At 30.0% G+C, this 19,018-nt stretch overlaps 1 protein-coding gene across 1 annotated transcript; it reads right to left on the bottom strand.

Annotated features, from left to right (window-relative positions):
* Positions 1-564: 564 nt before the first annotated feature.
* Positions 565-18,623, bottom strand: LOC135927113 (uncharacterized). Its single transcript, XM_065463051.1, has 8 exons — positions 18,605-18,623; positions 17,633-17,806; positions 17,397-17,590; positions 16,324-17,256; positions 12,021-12,689; positions 2,350-2,687; positions 1,672-1,733; positions 565-923 (listed from the first exon to the last, which is right to left on the bottom strand). The coding sequence occupies exons 1-8, from the start codon at positions 18,621-18,623 to the stop codon at positions 775-777; spliced, it is 2,538 nt and encodes an 845-aa protein (XP_065319123.1). The 3' UTR covers positions 565-774.
* Positions 18,624-19,018: the final 395 nt, after the last annotated feature.

Here is a 19,018-nt window from a genome sequence, read left to right as displayed (position 1 = left end):
TCTCTAGACTTAGGCAATTTTTTTCTGGCTAAAATATTGAGTTAGCCGTTTTTAAAAATGGGCTCAAAACGAGCCGTTCAACAACACTAATCGTAAATAAAAATAAGCTTAAAGGTATTCATTCATTTCCATTTATTAATAGTAATAACAAATAGAATGAAATCGCGAGATGGAGGGAATAAAATTTAATTATATATAAATTCTATAAAGATAATAATATATTATTATAAAAACAAGAATATTGGATGGAAAAAAATCAACAATTCTGTTGGGATCAAAAAAAAAACTATAAAATTTTTACAAATGAGAGAATTGTAACGTGTCTAATTCATAACAGCTGTCGATAAATAGCCCCATACTGAAAATTAATTTTTTTTATATATTTAAATGATAGGATTTCATACAGTAGCTATAAAGTGACGTGAGTCTTCGAAAATTTTAAATTTGTTTAACCTTTAAAGATATAGTAGGAAAAAGAAAATGTCCTATGATAATTTTTTTATGGGCTATTGTACCGACTTCAAGTCTAAAAAAATTTCTATTAATTTTATATTTTAAATTGTTATAAATAATTAAAAGGGTTTTTCTGAAACTAAAATAAAAAGTTGCGTGAATATCATAATATAATAAATATATCAAATGTGCTAAATATCATTTTCATTAGAAATAAAAATATAAAAACTATTAAGATTGTCTATCAGCACCCATTTTTTCGTCAAAATTTTTTTAAAAAATGTTCAAATTGATAGGCTGCGTAAGTGATAAATTATTGGATCAATCTAAATAAATTTCTTGGATATTTTCTGTCCAAGATCTGTCGCTCTGGTAATTGAAAATTGGACGGGAGGGTGCGATATCGTGAAAGGGCATTGCTGGTTCTTCCTTTTTATCCATCAAGTGGGCGTCAACTTGGACAAATTTTTCTTACGCAAAAAGTTTTTGGATTAAAAAAATAAAAGGTGTTAACATTTTGGATCTAATTCCATATTTCACTTACTAATAAATTTGAAAAAAAGTGCTAGTTAAACAGTTGAGTTTGTATGCCCGATTCATGCATTTTAAAACCTAACCCTTTAAAATAAATGGAGGTAGCATAATTACAACTACAAAAGTTGTGTACGTCATAGATTCGGAATACAGACATTTTTAGAAATTTCGAAGTGATATAAATAAAATGCAGCGTTACAATGTAGACAATGCAAAGAAGTAATAAAATTTTCACAATAATAATCTCACTTAATATCCAGCACATTATAAGATGGGATTTCAAAACTCACTTATGAAAACATGATTCTTGACCAACTTCAAAATATGGTTCACAATATGCGGTTTATCAGTGTATTGCAAATTTTTAAAATAAAACCTCTCCCCAGCAAAGAATTATGTTATTTACTTTAAATCATTAATTTAATGCGTTTTTCAAAATTGAATTAGCTTATTAATCATTATTCCATAATGTGTTAAATGGCTACTCCATGGAAATTACGCGTGTATTAACTGATTAGGCAAATTGAGTGTATAAGTCCACAGTTGACTTGCTTTTCGTAAACAATAATACATTAAGATTTTGAAAGTTGTATGCGTCTCAAAGCATTATAGCTCAAGAAAAGCTAATTTGCTGTGGATAGTAGACAGACAGGGTAAAGCAAAAACGTAAAATGTTTCATTTACTTATATATTTCCTCTTTTCCCGGGGGTGAGCAGTGATGGCGCCAGGTTCCCGTCTCATCTTTCTGTATACGAATTTATATATTTTTTTTAAAAAAGGAGTTAAACGTGTTGATATAAAAAAAAAAGAAAAACATACGATATATTCTTTCATTATTTCTTAGGGCGATTTATTTTTCGCATTTAAGATGGAGAAAATCCCTGCACCAACCAATCCGAGGACAAACATTTTTTCGGACTCGGTCGGATCTAGATTTTAAATTTGGTTGGACAAAATGTGTTTTCTCGGAACAGGTGGATAGTGCTGTTAAAAATCACGATTTGGGTCGATTTTTTAAAAACGACGAGATTCAGATTTTAGCCAAAATAAATATTATGTTCGCGCCTCCATAATAGGAAAATAGAGTTCCGAGCTTTTCTGCCATCCATGAGTAATATCTCCAGCAGAGTTGAAGGATCTAGATACAAGTATCTAGATATAAAAATGTGGTATCTGTATCTAGATATTATTTTAGACGTTGTATCTGTATCTAGATCCATTTAAAAGTATCTTTTAACAACTCTGATCTCCAGGGTTACATATTATTTTGGCCAAAATATTAATCGGGTCATTTTTGAGAATAGACCTAAATCGGACTTTTTAAAAACTCTAAGGTGAAAAAAAAAATAGATTGAAAATACTTATTGAGAAGCGGTTCCATGTAGGACACCTTGGCTACAATCCGTTTCTCTTTTCTAATCGGAGATTCGAGTACTGGCGCATCTCGACACTTGTATTTTTTCCTCCTTTTAATGTTCACGTGCGCGTCTTGAGGCTTAGCAACTTTGTCATTGATTTCATGATGCGCTACGTCTGCCGAAGAATGCTTGATGATCACGGAAGGCGTTTGCTGAGAGATAGGTTCATTTTGCGGACCTTTACTATCGGTGACACTGGCGCAATTCGAATTAACCGATTTCATTAGCTTCGTGAAGATGGCGTCCAATTTGGTACCCGTTTTATTGACGTGAACCGGTGGCTTTGAGAAATGATTGACAGTAAATATATTGACAACTCTTTTAAATATACATTATACAGTCAAATGGCGTAATCAGTTAAATGTATTGACTGAATAACTTTGTCGATTCGCGTTAGAATCCCGCAGTGCCAGCGGCAACAAAAATTTTTTTTATTCCTTATCTTCCTATTTTTGCCTGATTGATACTGAACAATCATTAAAAAAAAGAATGTACAGAATAGGAAACGATTGAAAAAAAAGAGGTGCGATTTATAATATTTTGTAATAATATTAATAGAATAAACAACTTTTAAATTGTCAAAATTATTGCTGAATATTTGAAGAAAGTAGGGTTGTGTCGATATTAAAGATCGGATCGGAACCGATATATAGCCAGATATTTTTTTAAAAAAACGGATAAGATATCCGATAATTTTTTTTATTGTTTTATGGTAATTTTATGATTGTATCATTTAATTAGAAGGTCTAAAATACAATTTATTTGTTATATTTATCCGCAACAATAAAAGGATTTTAAAAATATCTAAAAAGTCACATTCATGCTAGTGTTGTTAAAAGGCTTCGATTTAGCCAATTTTTTTAAAAAAAACGGTTAGCGCAAGATTTTGAGTAAAAGGTTAATTACTCAAACTTACTAATTTCGTTCACATATGGCAGAAAGGTTTAGAACTTCTATTAACAAAATTTCGAGGTTTAGGTATAATAATATTTTGATTTTAGCCCTTCATCGTCCAAATGGAGCTGTTCACAACAACCACTACAAATTCACCTCATAAACATTGAAAAATATTTTAAATGAGAGATTAAAAAACTTTTGAGAAATAAAAAATACAAAATGCACTGAATTATTAGCGAAAAGTTAGTTGATATTTTTTTTGTATTAGAAAATATCGATATTTTTATGACATTGATTCAAAGATTAGTGGTAAGTCGGCTGGATATCGTAATGGTGAAAAATTTGTGTATCGGTAGAGCCCTAAAATAAATATTTTGAGATTTCTTCCTGTCAAAAATAGCTGACAGGGAAATTTGATTAAGCTGGATACTATCGCACGGGTAATACTAAATATATTACACTGGGCTTATATTCCTTTTTATTTTTCTTTACGATAAGCTCTTATTATTTTATTTTTCTTTTAAACAAACCTTTTTTTTACTAAAAAAAAATCAATCAAAAATTTAAAACCCACAACTATTTATTATTTTTTTCTACGCTATTTATATACATATTAATAAATAAATATTATCTAATATATTTCAAAATAATATTTTAAAAAAATAATAACTATTACTATTTAACTAAAATGACGGTAAAACGATACATGCGCATCCCCCAAAACCCAGTCGAGTTCGGAGTCCGAAACTGAGTAATCCAACCAGTCAATAAATTCTGGGGTCAAATACGTGGCCCTCAGTTCTTCTATTGCACCTTCCAATTCCGGCGCTTGCTCCACATCCTCCGCACTGCCATTCCAGCGGCTTCCATTGTTCCCTGGCACGGGACCATCTCAACCTTAAGCTGCGGAGTCATTGATGACGGAGTCCCTCTCCTGCTTTCTCTCCGCACCCCTCTTTGTGGACACCGACTCCGAAGGTGCCCAACCTAGTTACATCTGAAACAGCGCCTCCACTCCCCAAAAATTGGCCTCATTGCTAGATTCGGACTCCTCAACTGTCCCCACCAACCCGGGGCCTGTCGTTGTCTCATTATCCAATACATTTCAAAATCTTCAAATATCCAGCATCTACTAACACTCATCTTTTGATTAGTGCTTTGAAGGTACTCAAAATATATTTATACTCAATATATTTTTTATACTTATATACATATTCCTAAATTTTAATTCTCTTTATTTTTTATAAATCAAAAAGAATACTCTGATCTCCCAGGCACTATGAAAACAAATTTTAAAAGAAAAATTTCCTTTTATTTATTAATTGAACAATCTGTGAAAACTATTGTCCAAAGAGGTAGAATTGACGAAGGTTGGGATGGCCCCGTGGCCGCGAGAGGAACCAGGGAACATTGGAAACCGCTGGAATGGCGGTGCGGAGGATGTGGAGCAAGCGCCGGAATTGGAAGGTGCAATAGAAGAACTGAGGGCCACGTATTTGACCCCAGAATTTATTGACTGGTTGGATTACTCAGTTTCGGACTCCGAACTCGACTGGGTTCTGGGGGATGCGTAAGGTTCTTGAAGGGGGGGGGGGTAGCTGTCGTAGCTAGGGATTTCGTTTATATTATCTATATGTAGTATTAGTTGTTTCTATTAAAACATGTATCGTTTTACCGTCATTTTAAGTAATAGTTATTATTTTTTTTTAGAAAAAGATAATATTTATTTATTAATATGTGTATAAATAGCGCAGAAAAAAATAAATAATTGTGGGTTTTAAAAATAAAATAAAAAATTTTTAAGGATGATATCGCGGAAATTTGGGGTTTTGGGGAAAGGAAAAGTTTGGGAGATAATAAATCAAAATTAGGAATGGGGAGAGTATTATGTCAAGATTTTATTTGGCAAAAAAAAGATTCTTTCACAAAAAAAAAAAAATCCAGTCAAGAGCGTGACAATATAGTTTTAAGAAAAAGTGTAAAAGGGAAAAGGAAAAACTAATTTATTTCAAAATACTTAATTGGTAAAAATTCTGTTTAAAATTGTTTGTGGTTTGGTTATATCCGTCATTCATCGTAAAGGTAAAAAGAAAAATTTTATTATTTAAGTTTAAATAAAAAGAGCGACTGAGAAAGAAAGAGAGGGTAAAGTTTTTTTTTATTGGGGAGGTTTTCATGGATTCGTAGTGGAAATTGAGGTTCAGGTTTTTTTGTTAAAAAAAATAAATGAGAGAGGAAGGGTTATTAAAAAAAAAGAGAAGGAAGAAATTATGGGTTAATTAGTTAAAAGAAATAAGTTTGGGGAAGTTAGCAGCAGAGGAACTCTCATTTCTTCTGAGAGTAGAGACAGCTGATTATTTCTGTGAGTGAATAAGTAAGAAAAAGAGGATTTTTTTTTTGTTTTGCTGAATTTGTTTCAATTGATTAATAAATAAAAGGAAATTTTTCTTTTAAAATTTGTTTTCATAAGATGGTCTGGACTGGATTTTGGTAGAAATTTTTTGATGTAATAATGATTCAAAGTTGAATTGCACAAAACAAATTTTAAAGAATAAAAAAATAATAATATTAAGATTTTGCCCGTGATTCAGTGAGTTATACGGAAAATTATGATTCTTATTATTTTTTTTATATTTATATGGAATCATGTGATAAAAGTAGTGTTGTTAGACTAACTATCTTTTGTCAACCATAAAAGGGCGTAGCCATATTTTTATCCCAGGTTTAGACTCAACTTAGAAGCTTAATTCAACGCTAAATAAAAGGATTTAGTAAAATTATTTTTATATATATTTTTCTTCATTGCGAGCGTTACTCAATCATACTTTTACAATGTGGGCCGAAGTGTGAACACCCACCACGGCCGCTTAAGACAAATTTCAGTTTAATGCCAGGTAATGGTTTGCGAAGATTTACAAAATAAAAAATAAGAAAATATCATATAGAGGTAAAGAATTATTGTGACAAATAGGGGGTAATTTTAGGGGTACAAAATTGAGTAACAATGTTAAAGATTATCTAAAATGTAAAGCAAAAAGTCAGCATTCATATAGCAGAATAAAAAGAAGTTTGTGTTTATAGTTATTTAAGGGTGATAATTTATGAAATTTAGAGTTGACAGAGAAGTTAACTGGCAATCTTAGAAACCAACTTAATCTAAGAGAACCTAATCGATACTGTAAGATATTTTAGATTTTGAAATTATTACAAGTTATTGAATAATTTGATCACTAGGAGATAACTATGACAAATAAAAAAAAAGGGAACATAAATTATGGAGATTAAATAATTTTAAATATTTAGAGGATAAGATTAATAAAGACTAAGAAGAGGAATATACAATAATTGTTAGAAAAATGTGTTGGAGCAAAAAGTAAACAGCTTCAAAGATCTGATATGTGAACAAGATACGCCCAAGTTGATAGGATTTAGTGAAATATCGGGTTGTTGATCAACACCGATATCTTCACAAAGGAGAAATGGCTCTTGCATCGTTAGAAAAATTAGTGCCACAATCGAGCTCGATTAGAGATCGGAATTTTATTACGGGATCATTGATACGATTTTTGTCGTTTTGTTTATTCCCTTAAAACGACTCGTGAAATTGATGATGATAAACATAATTGAGTACTATCATTTTTATGCAACGTGTGCAAAATTTATTGTCTTGTTGTTTTTTTTTAAAAAACGTGTGTTAAATTGATGGTAAACATAATTTAGTCGCTCTTTTTTTTATGCAACGTGTGCGAAATTTATTGTCTTGTTGTTTTTTTTTAAAAAACGTGTGTTAAATTGATGGTAAACATTAATTAAGTTGTTTTTTTTTGCATGATAATCATAATTTGGTTGTTTTTTTTAAAAAACGTGTGTTAAATCGATGGTAAACATTAATTAAGTTGTTTTTTTTTGCATGATAATCATAATTTGGTTGTTTTTTTTAAAAAACGTGTGTTAAATCGATGGTAAACATTAATTAAGTTGTTTTTTTTTTGCATGATAATCATAATTTGGTTGTTTTTTTTTGCATGATAATCTTAATTTGGTTGTTTTTTAACAACGAGATTGCGAAGCCGCGTCATTTTTTTTTGGTAAAGAGCATGCGCGGACAAGGATTCGTTAATTAAGATGAAATAAAATGTGCGATGCCACAAAAAGGTGAAAAAAAAGATGTTTTGGTATAAATTTAAGATTAAGAGAGTTTTAGATTTAAGTTCAGCTTTAGGCAAGGTTTGGCAAAAGATAAGCATCAATCAATAGCTAAAGGTCGACTACAGGCAAATGGTTAGTACTCGTAGAAGATATGAGTCTACTAGGCTAGTTGAGGGTATAGAAGGGATGTTAGATATTTGACATAAATATATAATTTGTTGGGCAATTAAGATTTAATTTTAACAGAAAACAGGTGATAAAATATTTCAGAAATTAAGAGAGAATTTAGGCAGAATTAGATTAGATGCGATAGCCTTAGATATTAAGACGAATTGGACATATTTATATATGATTTATTGGTATACTGGGCTATATATTTTGAATTTAAGAAACGGATGCAAGAAAAGGTGATAAAATAAAATATATCAAGAGTTATGAAGGGTTGTTAAATAGAATATTTTAGGTAGAAATATGATGAAAAGAACTTGGACATTGAGACTAGGATCAAGTTAGAGAAAAAAAAAACAATAGAATCGATATATCGGCAAAAGCGAATTGTCGCAGAAGACACGGAATTCGGAGATCAGTAGTTATCGGTATACAGGAATTTATGGATCGTTCAAAGGCAATCGTTAATCGTTTACCGATGATCATCAATCGGTTACCGAGATAAAGCGCTAATCATTTAGTATAAAAGAAGGTTAGAAACAAAACAAGCGACTAGCTATAATAATTTATCGAAAGAATTTCAGGGGGACTTCAGAAGAAACGAAGGTCGAGAGGAGAATAGAATGAATCGATGATCGCCGACTAGAAACTGTGTATTGTTGAAAAGCAAGTGCTAATATGGTTCGAGTTTTCGTCAATCGAATATAGCGATATAAAGATCCGATCAGTTACCAGAGATAAACAAGCAACAGTTGAATAAATGGTCAAGTATTTTGTGCGGTTATTAGAAGAAATAAATATTGTAAAGGCGATAACGCGGTTATCTGACACGAGCTGTCGTTATAAGCCCCAAGAATACTAGACGAGGGACAGCCGTCGTTTAGAACTTAAGAAGACATAAAAGATTAACTCAAGATGTGATTGAAACAAGTCATCTGATAAGAAGGAATAAAGAAGAGTAGCGTTGGTGGCAGGTGCAATGTCAGTAAAGCCGACCGAAATCAAAGGGGAAATTCGGTCATTCGAAGAATAGTTGGTCGAATTGAGTGAAGCGGTTGTGGGTACATTTATGATATTATACGCCAAAATTTAGGATAAAAAAATAATACACACCGATGTAAATTTTAATTTTTTTTTACAATAAAATTATTGTAATATTTTTCTGGGGGAGAGATTCAAACGATCATCAATTTTTTCTAGTACATAATTTAAAACTTTTAATATATTTTTTTTTCCATAATTTTATCTCATTATTTTTAAAATGCTATGGGATCATATAAATAAAAGGATTAATAAAAGGTTAGTGTTGTTAAACGGCTAACTCGATATTTTAGCCAGAAAAATATTGGCTAAGCTTCGAGATTAGGATAATACATGTCCAGAACTTTGTTACTTCTAAAGCAAAATCTTCAGAACTAGCCTAATATTTTTCTGGATGAAGTAAATGAGTACGCCGTTTTTAAAAAATCGACCACTAAATTAAAATTATTTATAATATAAATTTTCCTTCCTTACTTACAAGGATTACTCGATCATGTTTTTTACAACTTGTTGAAGAAAATCTCAATAAATATTTCATTTTTTCCTTCTTTGCTTTTCCCGTTCCGAGAAGGAAAGTTTGGTTTATATTCCGCCAAACAAACCCATTTTATTTAATATTTTTAAAATGTTATGTGGTAGGTAGGGGAATACCGATACCATATTCCCGATATTAAATTGATATCGGCCGATTACCGGTCCGATTTAAAATATCGGTACATCCCTAGTGGAAGGAAAAGGAGCGTTTTCGTTAATTCATTATTCGATGAATTGAAACTTCTCTCCCAATAAAAATAACTACAAAAAATGGGAATATAAATCATAGAAAATAAGTGGAATAGAATGGCGACGAAACTAGGCGCGGCAAAATTGCGTACGATTTCAGAGTTTTCTGGGTTATAACTGTAAAAAAGATTGGTGCTTTTTTTTAAAAAAATATATATTATTATTCATTTTTTGATTTTTATAGCTAATAAATGACGATTTCAAATATTTGGTTTTGAAAAAATATATGTCCCGGTTGTAACGTTTTAGAATCACTCCAGTATTATTATTTGACGAGTAAATTCGATACTTATTTTTTCTATTATAAATGTATTTTACATTCCTCGAGTAAGTTTTTATGAGTGTATTTTTGATAATGATATATTTTATGCGGTCAAAATGATCGCGATAATTTCTTAAATATATATTTACATTAAATTTTTGATTTATATTATGTAATATTTTAATTGGGGTATAATAAGCCCATTTATAGATATTATGAATGATAATATTTGTCTGAAGCACAGTTGCCATTGCGACTATCTCCACTTTCTGTTCCGAAGGTCATGACTGTTCTTTCCGAATAAGAGTCAACGGGTTCTCCCAGAAACCCCTCCAGATATCAAGAAAAGATATCCCAAATTTTAAAATGGCATTATGGGGGTGAAAATTTTTCTATCGAAAGGATAATCGGCGATGGTAATTGTCTTTACAGGTATGAATAATTAAAATAAATTGAATTGTTTAATCATTATTATAAATGTATAGTATTCGCTTTATGAAGAGTAAAGATATGGCAGAGCAGATAATTATGATTTGTGATCTCTCAGATAATATGTAATTAATATCCGGAAGGCTGAGTATGCAAGGATTCGAGATACAAAAATTTAAAGGGCTGAATGTGAATGTTATAAGTTGAAGGGATGAATGTTTTATCATTTGCCAAATAAGCTAATCCCAATAAAGAGGTTATATAATTATTTAACTAAAAATCAAATTGTATCTATCTGAAATATCATATATTTTCCCATGTGCAGCTTTCAATTTTAAGCATCTCCATATTCTCTTCATCAAACAATAAATGCCCTATATTCTTGTAGATATAAACCAGAAAACTGTGAATGGTTCACAATAGTAGCAGTTATTTTGCTTCAAGAATATTGGGGAATCAGAATTTTTTCCTTTATTCGATGATGGTCATCATGAAATTTTGTTCATACTGAAGGCACTAATATAATGTTAATCATATTTTAAAAATAATGGAAAATTATCATGGGACATTTCTGATTCGTCAATCAAAGAGAAACAGCCAAACCTCCGGTCATTTTTGACGTGTCAGCTAACAAGTATATTTATATTTTATAATGAATCATTTCCATTCCGATAGTATGAACATTTCTACCAAAAAAGATATATTAATTGAAAATATTAAATTTATAATTAATAATTTTGAAATTCATTTTTCTTTTGTTTGCGAATTTAAATAATTATCAAAATTTTATTATTAAAACAAAACATTTTTACTAATCGGCTAAACCAAGTTTTAGCTGGCTAAAAAACCGGCTAAACCAAGTTAAACCGGTTAAAAAATCGGTTAAACAAAGTTTTTTGCCGAAAATTATCGCTTTGACTTCGGTTTTTTTAAAAAAAAACAGCTCAAACTAATATAAATTAAAACTCCATAATGTTAACGGATTTTCTCCGACAGGAGCCTGAAGATTGAGCCGCCGAATTAACCGACATTTCGCCGTTACCCAACTAAACTAGCTACTAACTAAAAAAATGAATAAAGTCGCAACAGCAAAAAAAAAGGAAGATTACGACTAATTTACCAGGACAATTTATTATTTTGAATGTGAAGCGAAAAAAAAAACGTAAAATTATTTTAAATAAAAATGGATGGATGTCTAAATGCAATTTCCGGTTCTCAGATTCAAAATATTATCGGTGTTGTCAAAACTTTCAATTTTGTTTATGTTTAAAAAAAAGAACCAAGTGGAAAAATTTTTAGCTAAGCAAATATTACCGAAGCCTCGATATTTCGACATATGATGAGAGAAAGATTTGGTTCTCTTTTAGTAAATCTTGTAGCTTAGATAATCTATATTTGGCTAAGTGTTATAACGCGCACAAAGTGAGCAATAGTGCATTTCAAATGGCGTAGTGCGAATTGATAAAAATTACCGTTTGGCGCAACCATTTTTTTTAAAAAAAGGCAAATATGTTTGCTTTTCCATTACTTTTTTTTATTCTTCGCTTTGTAATATTAATATAAAATGTAATATTTAAATAACTTACTTACAATCCCAAAAAAAAGGAATAAATTAGAAATTAAAAGAAATAAGAAGGCAGACGATAAATATAATTTTCGCAGACGAATCATTTTTTTCGTTAGAACTTATTTAAAATTTTGAATGATAAACACAATTTAAAACAAAGGACGCGTTACGTTTTTTTTATTAAAAAATTACGGCAAAATGTAAACGGTCAATTTATGCGCACTATTAGCCGTCTGATTAATCAAGGTTTTTAGCAACACTACAAAATTTGTGAATAGAGTATTCAATTTTTTTTGACATTAATCAAAAAAAAACTACTTGATCTTGCTTAAAAGTTTCGAGTTGATCTTGCTTAGGACCTTCGGAATTTATGTTTAAAGTGGTGTCCGTGATTGGGAGCTTGTCAACGTCGTTTTTGCTTATAGTGGTGACATGACCGAGAGGATTGGTTAGCGAACTGGGTTTGTGAGGAGAAACCAACGTGGGGGATAAAAGTTGATTATTTTTCCGCATGTTGATTGTGACATCATTAGAATCACCAATATGATCGGCATGCTTCTCGAGATTGATGCCATGACCGAGGCTAGGAAGATCGGTATCTGAAGCGTTAATTGGATAATGATCTTTGAGGAGTAAAGGGGTTGTCTTAGTATTCACTTTTTCTTCCTTATTTTTTAAATTTTTAGTGCCAACTCCTCGGGCCTCGTATTTTCTGGCTTGGCGATATGATATGCGGTGTTTGAGCAGCATCTTATTGAGGACTGCTGGGACAGGAGGAGACTTTCCTCCGAACGAAAGATCTTCCAGGTTTGTCAGCGACATTTCTGCAGTTTGATCGACCTTGATCTGATGAGATTCGTGCCGTGTTGGGTTACACTTTTTATCGTTTTTATTGTCAACTTTGGACTTAGCGTGTTTACTGCCAATTTTAGGTCCCCTCTTTTTAGGAAGAACATTTACAGCCTTTATATCCTCAAATTTGGACACCTTGGCGTTTTTTGTTAAAATTGATTTACGAGTAATATAATGCATATTGAAAAAAAAAATTTGTAGCAATATTCAATGAATAAATAAATTTTATTCTAGACATACAGGACCTTAAAGGTGCGGAAATTAGTGACTTTCGAATCTGTAAAATTTCTACAATGCTTATATCTCAAAAACTATTTATAGTAAAAAAAATAAATAATACATCAAACTGTAGATTAAAAAAAAAACTCTACAGGTCTATCATAAGAAAAATTAGGCGCTAATTTGTCTCTTTAACTTCCGGTTTATTTATATCGTTTTATCCGTATTTTTAGGCAGTAAAGGAAGTTGATTTTCGAGAAAAAAATTTTTGCCCTTTTATCTAAACTCCTTTTATAAACATATATATATATACGACGTGAAAACCTCGGCGACGCTATCGGCTTTTACGAAATATGTATCCTTACCAAAAATTCGAATAAAATAGATGGCGCTATACTAAACCTGCAAATTAAGGTTAACATTTTGTTTGAAAATTTATCAATAACAAGATATTTTTATTTTTTATACTAAAATATTTTGAATTTCTGGGCCATTCCATATCAAGCCACCACGCATTTTAAATTTGTTAAAAATTACTGGACTGGCTCCCGTGTTACAGAGCTTAAAAGGTGCGATGTTCGGCCAGGAAAATTTTGCCTTAGTGGTTTCAAGATGAAGTACAAGGGTTTTACTGAAATACGGCGCAAGTTTACCATTCACATGATTAATTACTAGTGTGTTAATAAACGGCTCAATTTGAGCTGATTCTTAAAAACAGCTACCTCAATATTTTATCCAGAAAAATATTATACAAGCCTAAAGATTTTGCTCAGATGGCACATAGGATTGAACATCTATTGGCGAAATTTCGACGCTCATGGAATATTTTCTTGGCTGTAATGTTGAGTTAGCTGTTTAACAACACTAATTACGAGACACTTAATAATTTAAGTCATCTAAGAATTATATAGCAATCTCTCTCATTCGTAATACAACTGCCATTCATCCCAAAAAATTAATCCTACCTCGGATGGAGTAGAATGACAATATAAGAATCGCAAAAATATTTTTGCCACCATGTGAAGATTATTTCGGGAATAATGACTGAGTGGCATATCTGGACTAAAGACCTGTTTCAGAACAAATAACTTGTCATAAGAATATTTTTGTAAATTCTAAGGAAAATATTAAAGGTACAAGATTATGGAAAGACGAATGTGAGAAAGAGCAAATAAATTTAGAAGAAGGATTCAACAGAACGCAAAAATTAGATATTTTTATATCATTTCTCGGGATAAAATTGAGGCTAAGTTTTATTCAAGTCACTCGAATGCAATCAATGGTTATCATTAATAAAAATGAATATTTGGAAAATTTGTTACATTATTGACACGTCTAAATGGCATTTTTCCCCCCAAAGCCCACTCAGTTTAATTGGTATTTATAATAAGAATTCTAAATATTTTAGTATAAAAGTATCGCGTTATTGGTAATTTACCGATAAAATGTTAACGATAATTTGTAGTTTAGTATTATCGCCATCTATTTTGTGTAAAAATGTCAATTTTTTGTGAAAAAAAAATATACATATTTCGGAAGAACCGTTAGCGTCCTCAATGTTTTCGCGTCGTAATACATTTGTTAAAGGTGCCTAAATAAAAAGGCAATCGCAAATCAACTCCCTCCCTTGCTCAAAAACGCGGGTAAAACAATAATATAGGTAAACCGAAAGCTAAGGCATCGAATTGGCGCCTAATTATTTTTTCCTTATGAGTGACATTTGGAGATTTTTTCCCCCTCAATTTTGATATATTATATTTATTTTTTGACTATAGATAGTTTTTGAGATATAAGCATCTTAAAATTTTACAGATTAGAAAGTTCACTAATTTTCCCAACTTTGAGACCTTGTATTATTAGCAACCAGATATGTTAGCCGAGTTAACTAAAAACGCATTTCTCAAAATTGCTTTAGGATTTTTTTTTTAAATATTAAATGAGTACGTTGATATGGCACATGCCATGTCATCAAAAAGATCTTTGCTTGAATCCTTATCCAGTAAATCTGAATTTTAAATTAAAAACGAAATTTTTATGCCACACACAAGATAAATGCATAACTCCTATGAAAGTTGGGAGGTATTTAACTCTCTGTGTGCTGTGTGAACTGAAAATAGGCATTTATAGAGATTCCTGGAGCTCTAAGCTTGAGTTCCATGATAATTCTGCTTCATGATCATGAGTAATATACATGCATTCTGGTATTGCATATGTTCAAATAAAATTAAAAATTGTCTAGTTTGCATAAGGTTGACAATAGTATAAAAATGGAACTCCCCTTTGGATACAAAGTCCATTTTGAATATTTTTTTAAATAATGAGTTGTCATATTAATCTGATAGGGGAATTTATAGATTCGACAGTCACAATTTTAACACCTTTGAAGCTCTGTATCTCGGGAAAGAGGTGTGCCAGTGCAGGCTAAAATAAATGGCATTCAATTGACTTAGGCTTATTTATCCAGTAAATTTATTGTCATATAAATAAAATGGTTGTATTCCTTTTTATGTTCCATAAATCTTTCTATCATTTAGAAAATAATATCCAATCTAGTTCTATTATAATTACCACTGTTAAACGACTCAAATTAGCAGCTGATTTTAAATTTAGGATCTTAGCTAAAATAATATTATGCAAGCCTCTAGATTTCGTTAATAGATGTCTGAACCTTTCTGCCATCTATGAGAGAAATTTTCAAGCTTACTTAATATTTTTTGGCCAAAAAATATTAAAAATATTGGGTTAGCCATTTTAAAACACGAACTATTTAACAACCACTAATCATGATCTTTGAAAATCATAAACATCTCATAAAAATATATATATTATTAATTTTTAGCATATTTTTTTTAAAAATCATTAAGTTTGTTTTTTTAGATTTATATTTAATATTGACCAATTTTTTTTTTGAACAAAAAAAGAGGAATAATCAGCATAATCCGATAAATATTGATGCATCACAATAAATAATCATAAAATAAGTAAAACAATAATATCAGGTTGCATTTGTTGAAATATTAGCTCTGATCTGATCCAATACTTAATATTGGTAAAGTGGTAAATGATTCTTTCTCCTAATGGCAAAATTTATTTTTTTTTAATTTTAATAAAAGAGAAAACATTGCCTAAACCAATTTTTTTTTAAATAGGTTCTAACTTTATTTTAAGTTATTGTGTGGTTATTGTTATATATTATTATGTATTTTTTTTTGGTTATTTTGTCAAGTCATCAGTATCAAAATTAATATTGATATTTTGTCAAGTCATCATTATCATTATCAAAATTAATATTTTATTTTATGACTAGATAAGATAATTAATAAATTTAATTTATATTTACTGAGAAAAAAGAAGGGCTTAAAAATTTGGTTTTTGTATTTTAATATTATTGTTAAATATTTTGTTTTCTGATTTGATATATGGAATAAAGAAGCATTGACATAGGAAATATTAATATATATAACCCCCCATTAATAATTGTTTTATAACTTATAACCCTGGATAGCTTTAAACTATGAATATTTTTATCAAAATAAATCAATTTTAAAACTTTGGCAGTTTTAGTAACTGATGTAGCTTTCCCAATTTTTTTGAGCATGGGTTTAGTTGATTTATCGATCCCATTGTCATCCATTGGAATAAAATCTTGGATAGGCTCGATGTTAGCTTCTTGTGTAGAATACACATAAGCATTTGAGACATTTTTGTGTTTACCTGTTTGGTTGATGTCCTGGCTAATGTGGTCATTATTTTTATTGAGGGGAAAAATGGGATCATTTGGAAGTGAACAAATAGCATTGTAATTTTGAGAATTAATGAGGGGAGGGACTACATATGTATCATTGTTGAGTAGAGATTTTTTTTCTTGTTTGGGATCTATGATAATGGAATACCTTCTTTTCTTATTCTCTTTCATCAAAACAGCAAATGTGTCTACTAGATTTCTGTTTTCAGGCAAGCCATTATTAGGTATAGAATTTGACAATGGTCTATTGACAAGATTAAAAGTTTTAGCCATATTTTGAGTTGGTACTTTGGAGCTGGGTTTGGGAATGACAAGCTTTTCTTTTTGGCATAATAGTAAATTATTAGGGCTAATTTGTACATTTTTATTGATAACTTTATTAACTTCAATTGGATTTATTTCATTGTTATTATAAGCTAAATCAAATTCATCAACTGGAGCTGATGGTTCTAATCTTAATTGAGAATTGTCAGATATTGGTAAATTTTTAGAATGCTGATTTTGAATACTATTTTCATGAATACTATTTTCATTGTTTCTAATTGAACCATTAGGGATCGATGGAGAATGGGCTGAGAAGGATGTATTTGTTAGAAGAGCAATGTTAATTTTGGTATTAAATTCATTTATTTCTCGGTCCATATTATTTATTTTATTTGTTAATTCAATAAGGGATACATCATAATAAGATTTCAATTCTCTCATGTGTTGATTAACGATTTTGAATTGTTCCCATAACTATATTTTTATATATAAAAATTTGTAATTAGGACAATAAATTTGAATTTGTTAAGCATTTAATTAAGATTATCAAAGAAGTCAAAACTCTATTAATTTCAAATCGTAATATAATTTTTTTTAAATAAAATATAATTTACATTTAATATATTGTCAAATTTATATTTATCCATAACATAGGCATTCAATTTAATCATTAATTCATGATTCTTTGATTGCATATATAACACATTATCTTGCAATAATTTAGTTTCTTGCTTAGAACTTTGTAATGCAGTAGCTAGAGCCTGATTATTCCTTTGAATAGTCATTTGAGCAAATGATGAATTAATACCTAATTAAATTTATGTCTGGGATTTAAAAATATCAAAATTACTTCCCAGTCGTGATTTATACAATATTGACTTATTTCTGGAACGAAATTTTGCACGTCTTTTTGAAAAAGAAGAATTTTTACCTTTCATTTTTTTTGAGGATATACTGGGCAAATCTTCTATGATAGGATTGCTATCGTTAAAAGCATATATTGATTCCTGTAAACATGTGTATTCTATTTATTTTTTTAAAATATATTACATTATTATGGCCATTCAGGTTCTCTTTTGAATTTTGACGTAAATTCATAAAAGTAAAGCGGCAGTTATAATTAAACTTAGTCCACTAGGTAATCTAAACTTTCATCTCATATAACATAGCCAGAGTTATATAAAATATCCAATATTTTGATTATTTTTTGCTCAAAAATTTGGGGATCTTTCAAAATCATAAGGTTTGAAGATCTTCTTTTTTTTTCAAATTTGATTGAGAATTTTGAAGATCATAAATTTAAAGATTTTATTTTTTTTTAAATTTGAGAAATGATCTCTTAAGATCACCACGATTTTTGGATATTAAAAAATTTGAAGATAATAAAACTTGAAGATCGGAAAATTTGAGGATCTTTTATTTTTAAGAACTTTTGAGCAATGATCTTTAACGATTGATGTATTTAAAGATCAGGGCTTTCGCCAGGAATTTCTAGTTGTAAGGGGGGCATCTGCTTTCTTAGATTAATGATAGATATTGCCTTAAGGTTGCACCAATCGAATTTTTATTTTTTGATTTTTCATTTTTGGATATAATATACTACCAAATTTATTTATAATATATATTTGAAAAATAGTGATTTGGGAAAAAGCGTTTGTGGCCTAATCGGCAAGAGCGCTGCTTACAAGTCCGATAGTTCTAGGTTTGAATCCCAGCCTATATCATGTTTTTTTTCCTTAATCCAACTTGGTGGATGATATATTGGAGGCCGGGCTCAACCTATGATAATTAATAAAGGTCTTCTTATTACATTTTAATAAACTTTGTTCGGTATTTAGCATATTTAATTGGTATTTAGAAATTTCCAATATGTTGACTTGTCAGTATTTACCATTAACCCTTTTCTTAGAGGGCCAATCAGAGTTGTACATTTGCTCAAAATAAAAAGATCTTCAAAGATCTTTTATTTTTTAAAAATTTTGTGTAACGATCTTCAAAGATCTTCATTTTTTTACCCCTTTATTAAAAGCCCAGATGTTTTTCAATTTTATTAATATAATATTTCTTTTATGTTTTATACCTCTCCTCCTGCCTTGATGAAAATTGAAAAACATCTGGGCTTTTAATAAAGGGGTAAAAAAATAAATATCATGAAGATTTTTGAAGATCGTTACACAAAATTTTTAAAAAATAAAAGATCTTCAAATTTTACGATCTTCACACTCAAAAATCTTCA

Source organism: Gordionus sp. m RMFG-2023, chromosome 3 (genome assembly GCF_954871325.1).
Source record: "Gordionus sp. m RMFG-2023 chromosome 3, tfGorSpeb1-WG-v2, whole genome shotgun sequence".
Taxonomy (NCBI): Eukaryota; Metazoa; Nematomorpha; class Gordioida; order Chordodea; family Parachordodidae; genus Gordionus; species Gordionus sp. m RMFG-2023.
The sequence above is the reverse complement of the archived record's forward strand: the minus strand, read 5'-3'. Positions and strand labels throughout refer to the sequence as shown.